Raw genomic sequence first — 13,252 nt, 5'->3', positions numbered from 1 at the left:
CCCCTTCTGCAAACGTGTAATCCTCTCCCAGCCCTGGGCTCATTTTATTATTTAGCTGATTTGCCGGGCTTCAGGGTCTTCATGTGGAAAACAGGACCGGGTGCTGCGTTGCTGGCTCACTGCTCGGAGACCACGAAATAACGTTCATAGTGACCGGTACTGAGCAGGCATTCAGCAGATAGGAATTTTTTTTTTATCCTACTGGCTTGTATTGCTTCAACAAGTGTTGTGGGCCCTGGAATACAGGAAGAAGGGAGACAAGGCAGTGAGATATGCCCTGTGGTGCCCGGGCAGTCTCCGGTTCTCTGTCCTGCAACCAGGCTGCAGGTGAGCTGTCCTTGCCCCGCCCCTGGCACAGAGCAGGTGTGCTGAGTCCATGCTTGTTGAGTGAATAAACAACAGCAGGATCCTTGAAAAGCTGTCCCAGAAACGTGTGGCCAGAGTCGGGAGGGGACACTCCTAAAACTGCACCAGATATGCCGAGCATGTGTGGTTGATTTGCCGGAAGTCTGCGGAACGCGTGCGGCCATTCTACCCCAGCACCGTGTGTGAGCATCTGAGACCATGATTCTGCGACTTTTCGTTTGAGGTCTGTAGCAATAATCAGGGCAGGGAGGGAGGTGTCCTCAGGACATGAAGGTGGCCCGCTGTCATCAAAGTGCACTACAGGGCGACCCCAGCTTGTCTGGGAATTACTCTCCTAGTAGCGGCATTATTCATATACTGATGACTTTACAGTTTCCTGAGTGGCTTTTTCCTAATCTCCTGGGAAGATAACCATGGAGTGGCCCCATATTGCAGTTTCCCACAGGCTGTCATCCTTCGTCAATGTCAGATTTTTTAGTTTTTTTGGCCTGTTTTATCAGTCTCCCCTGATCCTTTTTAAAGCACAGCACATTGTCTAGCCCCTTCCACTGGCCACGTTGCAGGCCACAAGTGTGCTTTGCCCTCAGCAGTGGCCACTGGCACGGGCTCACTGGCTAAGTCTCCTGACTGCCCGGTGTGGAAAGGGAAGCGGAGGAAATCCTTGTGCGTCTTGTATGTGGACATGTACAACTAGTTGTTCGAGGCCCACATTAGACCCTTGAATCCAGGTACTCTCCTGTTTCTGTTGGTGTTCTGGAAGGAGCCCGAAGGACGGAGAATAGCTGATGCCGCGTCGGGTGTAGCGCAGCGTCGTCGATGGACCGCACTGCTGGGCCGGGCCCTGCCTACTCCCCCGCACCTCGCCCTGCCTCTGGTTCCCCATCTGAGTGCGGTGATAATAGCGCCTGCCTTCCACACACAGGGTCTTTCTTTATGTAAATACACGTGTCTCCATCTTTTTCTTTTAAAGATTTTATTTGTTTTTAAGTACTTCTAGAGGCACCTGGGTGGCTCAGTTGGTTAAGCGTCCTACTTCGGCTCAGGTCATGATCTCGTAGTTTGTGGGTTCGAGCCCCACGTCAGGCTCTGTGCTGACAGCTCGGAGCCTGGAGCCTGCTTCAGATTCTGTATCTCCCTCTCTCTCTGACCCTCCCCTGCTTGCGCTCTCTCTGTCTCTCAAAAATAAATTAAAATCATTAAAAAAATTTTTTTTAAAGTACTTATACCCAACATGGAGCTCGCACTCACAGGCCCAAATCAAGAGTCACATGCTGGGGCGCCTGGGGGACTCAGCTGGCTAAGCGTCCGACTTCAGCTCAGGTCATGATCTCGCAGTTTCTGGGTTTGAGCCCCATGTCAGGCTCTGTGCTGACAGCTTCAGATTCTGTGTCTCCCCCTGTCTCTGCCCTTCCCATGCTCATGCTCTGTCTCTCAATAATAAAAATGTTAAAAAAAAAAAAGTCACATGCTTCACCAACTGAGCCAGGCAGCCCCTGATCTACTTTTGAAAGCAGCAAACTTCTCAGCTCTATACTGTGAAAAGCGTTTGTCTTGTCCATAGTTGCACAGATAGGATTTCGGCTACTCTCACTTGCTGTGTCTGGCATGGCGTGTTTAGAACATGTACATTACACTTCCATGGACAAGGTTCTCAAAAATTGTCAAGACAATTTTTAAAGCCATCTTCTGGGTCTTGTTTTCTGACTTGAAGTTTCAAGGCTGTACTTGTATTTGGCCTCCTAGCACAGGTGACCTCTGTATGTCTTGTTTTACTAAAAACCCAGGGTATGTGTAGGACAATGGAAAAGCATCCTCCTAACTTACACCATGAGTTATTGTCATAGACCTGTATTGACTGTTCAGAATGTGCCAGGTGCTGAGAGATATGAAGACAGCATGAATCTTGCCCTGAGGAACCTTCCAGCCTGAGAAAGAAGAGGAAATCTAGCTGTAATGCCACGTGGGGCATATTTAGTGTCAGTCAGCCTGGTAGAAGGTTACAGGTAGAGGCAGCTGCCCCAGGACAAAGGGGTGGGTTAGAGAAGGCCCTGGATGCGGTTATGCGGTTCCGTTTGAACCAACCCTTCACAGATGCAGAGGTGAGGATGGACTGGAAATCCAGTCCGTGGGCGGGTCAGCCAGGGAGGAGAGCCCAGTACTGTCCAGGATAAGCACCTGGACACTTTCCTAAACTCTCTGAGCCTTGGGTTTCTGCCACTTTTTTTAATGTTTATTTATTTTGAGAGAGAGAGAGAGAGAGAGAGAGAGAGAGAGAGCAGGGGAGGGGCAGAGAGAAGGAAACCCAAGCCAAAGCAGGCTCCAGGCTCCACGCTGACAACAGAGAGCCTGAGCCACAAAATCATGACCTGAGCCTAAGTCAGACGCTTAGCCGACTGAGCCACCCAGGCGCCCCTGGTCTCTGGCACTTCAGAAGGCGAGTTCTAGATGTTGTATATAAACCTCTCCTGAGTGGTAGGTCAGGCGCACAATACTCAGTAAACAGTAGCTCTAGAGGATTTAGGAAACGTTGGAGGAGGTTTGGAAAGCATGCCAGTGGTTTATTTAGGAGTGGATTTTTTTAAGAAACATATTTTAGGTGTACGTGAATGGCCTTTCAGAAGGACAGTTTTTCTAGGCTAAATGGATTCATTTCCTTGTCGTTGAAGACAGTCCTATCTGGTGAGGTTTCATTTAAACCACCTCTGGAATCTGTGAATGTACTGGCTTCCCGTTAGGTGAACAGAGGAAATCCAGTCCGTGGGCGGTTCTCCGGAAATAACCACAGGCTTTTGCGAATCCGAGTGGCTGGGCCCTGGGACGTAGGACACGGGCTTCACAAAGTGCCCAGAGTGAGGACAGCGGCCTCGAGAAGGATAGCGGGCTTCCTGCGCTCTGGCCGCGTGCCGGGCACACATCCGAGGCACAGACCTCGGTTAGGGCGCCCCGAACCGATGACGGTGCGGTGCTCGTGGCAGTGCAGCCCCCAGGAGTCCAGCGGGCACTGCTGGAGCTGCAGATGCGGCACGGCGTCCGGACAGAGCGACCCAGAGGCCTGTGTGCTTGGGGAGCCGAGGCCCTGGACGTGCAGACTCTCAGGAGGCGCGGAGTGCGTTCCCTCTCCTCTCAGAAGACCTTCCGATAATCTTACTAACCTTGTGGTTATTTATAGCAGCTTTGGGAGCTTTTCAGAGCCATATTTTTAAGAAAAAGGAAAAGATAATTTGACATAATAGCCAATATGAGTGGCCGAGGAGGACCGGGGCGTTTTCTCCTTCCTTCCACGGGCGCTGGCAGGCTGTCCGTGTCACTCGACGCATCCCCACACCTGTCAGTCTTGCCTCTCACCCTTTTTTGTGTTTGTTCGATGCTGTGTTCCTTCTATTCTATTTTCTTGTAGCTCTCTTTATCCTGCCAGAAGTGCTTCCTTCCTCACTAAGCCAGTATTCGGATTATTTTGCATAAAACATCCTCTTTAGCTTAGAGACTAGTTACTAATTTTAAAACTCTTCTGAGCTCTTCAAATCTTAAAATATGCGGGGAAAAAAGTTTAAGTCTGTTTTTCTGGGGCCTCATATAGTGGTTTTCAGCCTTTTTTTTTTTTTAACATTTATTTTGAGAGAGAGAAGGAGAGAGTACAGTCAGGGAAGGGGCAGAGAGAGGGGGAGAGAGAGAATCCCACGCAGGCCCCGTGCTGTCAGTGCAGAGCCTGACGTGGGGCTCAAACTCAAGAGCTGTGAGATCGTGACCTAACCCGAAATCAAGTGTAGGATGCTGAACCAGCTGAGCCCCCCAGGTGCCCTTTCAGCCTTTGAACCCAGCCCCACGAGCCAGGCAGATTTTATGCCCCCCCCCCTTCTGTACTTTCTGTTAGAAAACAACAGGTGAGTCAGTGTGTGTGTTTTCTAGCTATGACTGTAGCGAATATTTCTTTTCAAACTTAACACGTCCCTGTTGTTTCCCCCTATTTCTAGTGTGTGATTGGTCTAAGTGACACCCTTCTGTCTTTCTTAAGAATCAAGAGCCTTGGGGCGCCTAGGTGGCTCAGTTGGCTTAGTGTCCAACTTCAGCTCAGGTTATGATCGCACAATTCATGAGTTTGGGGCTCACTTCAGGCTCTGTGCTGACAGCTCAGAGCCAGGAGCCTGCTTCAGATTCTGTATCTCCTTCTCTCTCTGCCCCTCCCCTGCTTGCGGTCTGTCTCTCTTTCAGAAAATAAACATTCAAAAAATTTAAAAAAATAAAAAAAAGAATCACCAGACTTAAAGAAGATGGAAATGGCAGTTCATTTCATGCATGTATCCAGTACTGTAGTAACTCAGTCCAACTTCCTGTACACCAGACCAGGAAAAAGGCCTGGCCCTGATGGAATTACAGTCTGGTGGGGGAGACAGGCACTAAACAAATAAACAAAGATAAATGATTACAGATGAAAGTAAGACAGACGTATGTAATCCTGTGCAGAACACTCATCCCTCGTCTCTGAAATGCTGGCGCTGGAGGCAGGATTTTGCTTGGTTTGTGGTTACAGGACGACTCTGTGGTCTGATCACTCCTGAAATCAGGTACACACACAACTTTGCTCAGAGACAGAGCCCCATTAGTGCCTTGTCTTCAGCAATTTTTGTTTCCAAGACAGGGTTTGGAACTGATGCCATGACTTTTAGCTGCACTGCATCAGAAGATCCCTAGGTGGCGACAAAGAGGAAAGTACTGGAATTTCCTCATTGTCCATTCTCTATTCTCCATGCGTTTCCAGGAGGAAAGTTACATTCCTGATACGGAGCGGCTGCTGTCATCAGTGTTGTTTTCCTCCCACGCACAGCACACTAAGCACAGTCCTGGCCTTCGGGAAGAGCCAGGCCAGGAGACCTGCCCTCCATGGCTCACCTCGTGGCGCTGAAACCTTCCCCACACCACCCTGCAGAATGGGGGCAACAATGAAAATTCGACAGCAAGAACTAATACGAACACATTTTGAAAAGTTACAAATCATTGTGCACATGGAAGGTGATAGCAGCAGTCACCATTTTGTTAACAGAATGGTTTCTGAAACTGCAGGCACTGGAGCCATACTCGGGGGCTAATTGGGAGGAACAGTAAGGCTTCCATCAGGTGTCACCTCAGCCAGACAGAGAGGCTAAATTGTATAACTCGGGCCATTTTATCCTAAGGCAGAGGATTTTTTTTTTTAAGTTTATTTTTGAGAGAGAACAAGCAGGGAGGGGCAGGAGGGGGGAGACACAGAACCCCAAGCAGGCTCCACACTGTCAACATGGAGCGTGATGTGAGGCTCGAACTCACGGACCTCAAGATCCTGACCTCCACCAAAACCAAGAGCCAGACGCTTAACCGACTGAGCCCCAAGCAGATGATAGTTTCACTGGGATGGTCAGTATTGACCTCTAAGGCGAGACTGCCTTTGAGAGTCACTGGTGCAGGTCCGTGCTGGCATTGACCGGGAATCAATCGGGAAACATCAGGCTTATTTTACCATAGAAGGAAGCTGGCAGTGATTAAGCTTTTCTTTTCATGCACAGAATGTAAAAAGCTTTTAGAGCCTTTCCAGATCACCAGGTAGCTACTATCCTCGTTAAAAATTTGGAGTGGCCGTAGTTCTTAGCCTTCTTTGATGTCTTTCCTTAATGCTTGCAGAAATAGTTGTCCGTGAGCACAAACCATACACCTGGTCCTACTCCATAGAGAGAGGTTTGTCACAGTGCCTGGCATGCAGTGCTAGGCACACTCCAGCCACATCACTGCCACTTCGAAGAAACAAATAGTACCGTAATGCTGACCCATAACATCTCTCAAAAACAGGCTCCATTTTTTCCTTAAAACATTAGTTCCCAAACGTCAAGTTTTACCGTAGTGGTTGTGTATGTGTGTGTCTGTCTATGTGGAATATTAATATTATTACTGCCATCTTGGCTTCACCTCTGGAGAAAGTTGAGTCTTTTTTTATCTAGAAATCAGTGTCTAATTTATATAACTTTTTCAGGCTTCCACTGTAATGGTTTATGATTTCTTAGAACAGTTCAGAATTAGAGGGAAAAAGAGTTTTTGCATTTCTTTTTTCCAGGTAATTCTTTACATTGACTGGTTCCTTCATTCTTGGTAAAAGCCGTTAAAAATTTTTTTCACGCAAAGTTCGCTGACTAAAAGAAAAAGTTACAGAGAGAAAACTCCTGGGCCGTGACTATTTTCACGTTTTGCCGTGTGGCCCATCGAAGGGCTGTTCTTCCTCTGTTGATTCTGCTGCTGGGCCTTTGTTCCTTCTTCCTCAGCAGATTTTATGATGGTCCCTGTAAGTTATTCATGTAAAAATGTATGTTTGATGTCCCCTGTGGTCCCCAAATGAAGACCTAACCCCATTAGTGTTCCATGTGACTGGCGTTTCCTTAAAAGCACACACTCCCCTCTCCTTCCTTGTGATTTTTTTTTTTAACCAGCAATTTGGAACCCCCTGTTTGTGAGTGACCGAGCTGATGGGATCAGCTGTATCCAGCTTCGACTGAGTGCCGTACCACGTTCGGTGTGTGGAAGTCACTGCATACTGGCTGTTCTGTCTGTGACACTGGGATTAACCTTCCTGCCCCATTCGATTCCTTTCTAGGTCCAACTGGCCCACCTTCAACACTCCCTCTAAGCACCCAGACCTCTAGTGGCAGCTCCACCCTGTCCAAGAAGAGGCCTCCTCCCCCACCACCCGGACACAAGAGAACCCTGTCCGACCCTCCCAGCCCACTACCTCACGGGCCCCCAAACAAAGGCGCAGTTCCTTGGGGTAAGTCATCCTGAAGTCAGGGCCCGCGCTGCCAGGGGCCAGGCAGCGCGTGGGGCGCGGTGGGCATGGACACTTAGCACCTCCAGCAGATGGAGCGGACTGCACAGGCCGGAAGAGGGCTTGGATACATACGGGTGTGATTGCGCTTAAGACCAAGAAACAGCTTGGAAAATAGGCTCATTTAAAAACCAGAACGGGGGCACCTGAGTGGCTCAGTCGGTTAAGCGTCCGACTTCGGCTCAGGTCATGATCTCATGGTTGGTGGGTTCCAGCCCCACATCAGGCTCTGTGCTGACAGCTAGCTCAGAGCCTGGAGCCTGCTTCCGAGTCTGTGTCTCCCTCTCTCTCTGCCCCTCCCCGCTCATGCTCCATCTCCCTCTATCTCTCAAAAAATAAATAAATGAAAAAAAAATTTTTTTAAACCAGAACAATACATACAGTTCCAGGCCTTTCTGGTGCACCTGTCACAGAATCTTCTTTCAGTCACTGTAGCAATTCTATGCAGTGGGTGTTGCCAGCCTGGTTTACAGATGAGGAAACAGAGGCTTGGGAAGCCCAGTGATCCACTCTCAAAACAGCCAGAATACAAGTCAGAAACTTTTCTCCAAATATCTCAATCAGGCATAGTCACTTCTCACCTTTAGACCTTTCCTATGGTGCTTCAGGGTGAACGCCAGCTCCTGGCCCCGGGACCTGGAGGGCGCACCCCTCAGCACCTTCCCTGTGCACGGGCCACGCCGCCTCTCCCCGGGGTGTCGGGCCCACAGGCTCTCCCTCCTGAGGCCAGTCTGCTGCCTGCGGCTGAGTCATGTGCTCCGAGAAGCTGGCTCCCCTTTGTGCTTCTGGGCTTGAACGCTTGTGTGCCCGGCTCCCCTCTCGAAAGGAGCTTCCCCCCACCATCTCCCTCAGAGCATCATATCATTGTGGCTAAGCACTCTGCGCTTGGCTTCTCAGTCATTCTAGAATGTGAGTTCCACAAGAGCAAGGATTTTGTCTGTCTTCTCTTTGGCGTTTGCATGGCCTAGAATCGAGCCCACATACGGCAGGTCCTCAGGAATCACTTGAGGATAGATGAGTGTTTGCAGAGTCCCTTAGTGACATTGGCTGTGGACAACAAATTCACATCCACAAGGCACGTAATTTCGATCCCTCCTACCTTGTTAGTTCCCCAGAACTCTTCACTGGCCCACAGCAATGTAAGTCAGGAAGCAGGAGTCTCCCCTGCGCCCAGGCGGGCGGGCCCACGACAGGCATGCCGAGAAAGACCAGCTCGTCTGCCTGGGTCCCCTCCTTCTGCCAATGACTTTCACTGTGGCTTCTCTTTCCTTTGGCTCGAGAGCGTAACTGAAGGTGGTGCAGCTGAATGCCTCACGAGGCCTCTTCAGAAGCCTGTACTAAGGGGTCTTGAGCCCGTGGAGCTTCTGGAAAAAGCCACAATTCCCCCATTTGCAAGTTGGCACCAGTCTGTCATCTGGCCATCATACCACAGTGTGTGTGCGAGTATGTCTGTGTGTTTGGCCATTCACTCCGCATGCGCGCGTGCCTCTTGGGGAGCCTCGGCCTGTCTGCTCAGGGAGCCCCCGGCCTCGTGAGGGACTGTTCTTTACCATTAGGGCTCACGTGTCCACAAAGCCCTGTGGCAATATTGAGAAATCGGGTCACAGGGCAGGGAGAGGTTCATGGAGCAGCCCTGAGGGCGCTGTGGAGGCCTCAGTCCCCGGTGAGTCAGTCCAGGGAGGGGCCGTGGACAATTGCACTGACACATGCCGGTGTCCTGAGTACGCCCTTGACCTGTCCACGGTCGCCTTCCAGGGCCTTCAAGCATCTCCAGATTTCACCCAAGAGGACTTTCCAGACCAGATGACATGCCTTCCGGCACGGCTGTGCAGATGCTCAGCCCACAGATCGTAAACTCGGATCCCGTGTTGAACTGGTTTTTATTTCTGTGTAAAGTTCACAGCACCCTGTGTCCTCCTCACAGGCTCAGTCAGTCTACAGCAACTTGGACGAAATCTCTGTTTTCTGGCTTAGGAATCCTCACTTCGATTCCTTTCACATCACTCAGCAGCAGGGCCGGTTTTCTGTGTTTTTGTTTTTGTGGACAAGGGGCACTTTTCATTAAACACAGCCCCCAGTTTAGAGGAGAGTTAGTGCCACCAATGGGGAGCCCTTTGAAGACGTGGGCACCCAGCGGTCTGCTGCCGGTCTCCCCAGCTAGAGCCTCCCACCTTCACACGGCCGGAGCAGCAGGCGTCAGGGTCTGTGGCATGGTGACAGTTCTCCACGGGCTCTGGTGGCCACTCACAGACACCCCCCCAACAGTAATTCTTGGACTCTCGGGGTCCTTTCTATGCTGATGTGTGTGCACATGTGTGAGATCTACTTACAGACAGGTGTGGTTAAGGGCTTGGTGTCTCCCTAGCTCCCTCCGGCTGACATTGTGTTCCAGAAGCCAGAGGCAAGACCAGACTGGTTAATATTTTTTTAGCAAGTTTTTTTTTTTTTTTGATGATTATTTGGGGGGGGGGAGAGCGAATCCCAAGCAGGCTCTACACTGATAGTCCAGAACCCTACCTGGGGCTCGATCGCACGACCATGAGATCATGATCTGAGCTGAAATCATGAGTCAGACGAGTCAGATGCTTAACCAACTGAGCCACATGGGCGCCCCCAGACTGACCACTGGTAACACACGTGAGGGATTGGGCCCTGAGACCCCAGTTACGGCTCCTACTGTTCCCATCCGTGCTTCTCTTGTTCCCCTAAACTTCCCATGCCCCCCCCCCAGCCCAAGCCCAAGCTGGGGGCTTTGTGGGCTGTCTGAGACCAGGACCTGGGCCTGATTGGCAGGAGAGTAACCAGCATGGGGACTTGGTACAGCCCCAGCCTCCTAGCTCCCCTGGGCCTCACGTACCCACGCCCCGATACGCGACGTGCCCGCCGTATTGAGGTATGCCAGGTTCCTGGACTGCATTCTCTTCTCTAAGATCGGAGCCTTTGTTCATAACGCGCCTCAGCCTGGAGTGTTCTACTCATGGGCGCTAATCCTTCGTCATCCTTCCAGATCTGCTCTCCAGGGCCGCGCTAGCGCAGCCTTCCGGGCCCAGCCCCCACTCTAGCCCCACTCTGGCCCCTCCGCACAGGGATTGCCGCAGTGCTTCTGTGTGCACCTCCCTCCCCCGCTCCAGTGTGGACCCTGTGCCGTATCCGGATTCTGATCCACTTCTACCATTGGTAGCCCAGTGACTTTCAGCAGGTATTTTTTTAATTCCTCCATTCCTCAGTTTTTCTGGCTGTGAAATGGGGCGAGTTAATAGTACTTTTCTAATTGTGTTTGAAGTTTTATTTAAGTAATCTCTACACCCAACGTGGGGCGTGAACTCACAACCCCAAGATCAAGAGTCTCACACTCCCCCAACTAAGCCAGCCAGGCACCCCAGTACATCTCCAATCTTAACCACAGTTCCACAGAGTAGGAGATGCTGGGACCCTGACTTTCAGGACACTGAGACACAGCAAGATTAAATGGCGTGCCTGAGTTCCTATGGCCGGTCCTCGGGGAGCCCGTGGGGCTGGGAGAGCTGCCCTCCTCCCCTCCCGTGCTCCGTGGTGGTCTGCACATGGTAGCTCCGTGATTCCAGGCCATCCCGCATCCCCGCCTGGCTGTGTGCCCCCCGTCCATCCGTAGCACGCAGCCCTGGTGTGCAGCCCTGCTGCGGGTCCCTGTCAGGACCACAGTGGCCGCAGCACCCAGGAGAGCCCAGGCGTCATGCGGCTGAAGTCCCGCTCTTGTGAGGAGTTCGGCCACCTGTCTCCGGATGCTGCCAGGGCAGCCGTTGATGACAAAACACGGCGGCGGCTTGTGGGCAAATTTGGGTTTTATGGGGAGGTTGGCTTTCCAAGCAGCATGTCATTAAACCTCACCTTTGGAGATAAATAATTTGTTTATAACCTGCTTTATAATAGGCCAACCATATTTTTACATAACTTAAGTAAAATTAATGAAGAAATGAGAACAAAGGAAAATAAAGTCCAGGAGTATGGTCTCTTTGCAAAATGTATAAGAGAAGATCACATACAGTGGCTGGAAATAGACCACACATTTGACACTGAACTGCTTACCAGCGAGAGCAAAAAAAACAAAAGAAACAAAAAGCAGATTATCCAGTTTGTGGTGACCATAAGATTAACCCAATTCTTACGCTTACAAGTATGGTAATTAATACCTAAGCGCAACTTACCCCAAGACCTCCATCCTTCGGCAGGCATTCAGAGAAGTCTCTACAGCACATGCCACAGGAAACCGTATATGCACTAAAAGAACATTCTGGAAGCCTGGGTTCTGGATCTCTGTTCTAACAGTCCCAAGCTAAGTGATCTCTGGAAATCATTTAGGTTTCTTATATTTGTTCACAGGGATTTAAAGTTGTATAAGCTTTTTTTATTGTAGAGCAGATACTAGGAAAAAAAAACCATGTCACAAATGGATACACTTCTCTTTCAAGGCCAGAACTTTGGGTAAAAGCCTCAGTATTTGAAATGTCTACTGATTGGAACAGCATGAGTTTATAAAAGAGCCTCTGGACAGAAATTTCTTGCTCTTCTCCTTTCGTAGGTTTCCCAACATATTTTCATGTCAGCTCCCTGCCCCCTACCCCCCGCCCCATTGTGCATGCGGTTCTAGAAGTTAATAACAGCGGCTGCCATTTGTAGATTGTTTCCCCGGTCCTGGTGCTCTGCTGCTCAGCCATCACTGTACTCAGCAGTCACAGCCATCCCGTAAGACAGAGACTGTCACTGTCTCCATTCTGTCGATGAGGAGGCTGAAGAACAGAGCGGTCAGATGCTGGTAGAAGATCACACACCCACTAACTTCAGAGCTGGTATCATGTATTTATCCACCATCCCGAAGACTCCTGGAGCCTGTGCGGCACTCACTGCTGGGGCCAGTGCCCTCCTCTCTCTCCATAAACTCTTGGCCCGAAGTTTCCAAGCTAAAGTCCATGACCCCGAGTCTCAGCCACAACTTCTTCATCTGCTGGCCCAGCATCTGTCTCCAGCGCTTTCTTAAACCCAACTTGTACACGAGAGTCCTTTTCCAAGTTGCATGAGGAGAGAAAAAGGGATGAAACTGCTTCCGTGTTTTTGCTCCTCCTTTGAATACTATCCTTTTCTCAGAAACGTGTCTAAGGCACACTTTTCTTCCCAGACATGGCTTGTGGCCTCTGCCTGGCCATGAGGTTGATGGGATTCCTGTCTGTCAGACCGCAGGGGCCTTCCCACCAGGGAAGCTGCGGGGGGAACGCAGCTGTGGGCAGGGAAGCACGTGAGTCCTGCTGTCTTCCTTCAGCAAGAACCTAGTGACAGCTCCAGGCCAGGGACTGGGCTGCCAGTGGGGTCACTGAGATGACCAAGGACAGGCCCAGTCTTTGCAATGTTGTTCAATGAGCAAATCCTCACCATTTCTGCGTATTCCGTCAGAGAGCTGTGAGTAATCGTTACCGTCTGCGTCAGGTCCCCTAGGGCCCTGCGCTGGGCCCTGCACTCCATAGTTTCTCTCTTGAGACACTCCTACCTGCCTAGTGATATCTACTGATATGGTTTGGTTCGCATTATATGGATGCAGTGACTGAGGCTTAGTAAGAAAAGCAGAATAGTCCAAATCCCTACCCACTGGGGGATGGTAGGGCTGGAGTTCAAAGCCAGGCTTGTCTGTCTCCAAAATGTGCACCCTTAACCACTGCTCTGTGAGTACTGGTTGTAGACTAAGAGGAAGGAGGGGGTGGTCAAGTCTGGCGAGAAGGAATTCTCAGAAGTTGACTTTGGAGGTACTCTCTGCAGGTAGTGTAGGAGTTTGGCACGGGTGCGAGGGGTTAGGTGTTGGAGAGAAAAGAGACAGAGGGGCAGAGTTACCGAGGCATAAAAACACAGCGTCTGTGGAGATGGAGAGCCCCCTAAAGTGGCCAGGGTCAAATGAGGTCACTGGACACCAGGTCTGTGGGTGTCGGGCCACAGCCCCTGGTGTGATGGCTCATCTGGGTGACAGCAGAGTAGGTGGCCACAGCAGAGGAGGGGCTTTCTGCAACCCTACTGGTCTTGTGG

At 50.7% G+C, this 13,252-nt stretch overlaps 1 protein-coding gene across 4 annotated transcripts in view; it reads left to right on the top strand.

The window, feature by feature from the left end:
* Positions 1-13,252, top strand: part of ASAP1 (ArfGAP with SH3 domain, ankyrin repeat and PH domain 1) — a 310,121-nt gene that overhangs the window by 279,564 nt on the left and 17,305 nt on the right. For 3 of the 4 annotated variants that reach the window (XM_029923855.1, XM_029923857.1, XM_029923858.1), the window contains one exon: positions 6,980-7,150. The exons of the other annotated variant lie outside the window; for it this stretch is intronic. In XM_029923855.1, coding sequence (XP_029779715.1) covers positions 6,980-7,150 — 171 coding nt within the window. The remainder of the gene's footprint in view (positions 1-6,979; positions 7,151-13,252) is intronic. 4 annotated transcript variants of the gene reach the window in all.

This window comes from Suricata suricatta, chromosome 15 (assembly GCF_006229205.1).
Source record: "Suricata suricatta isolate VVHF042 chromosome 15, meerkat_22Aug2017_6uvM2_HiC, whole genome shotgun sequence".
Classification (NCBI taxonomy): domain Eukaryota; kingdom Metazoa; phylum Chordata; class Mammalia; order Carnivora; family Herpestidae; genus Suricata; species Suricata suricatta.
The sequence above is the reverse complement of the archived record's forward strand: the minus strand, read 5'-3'. Positions and strand labels throughout refer to the sequence as shown.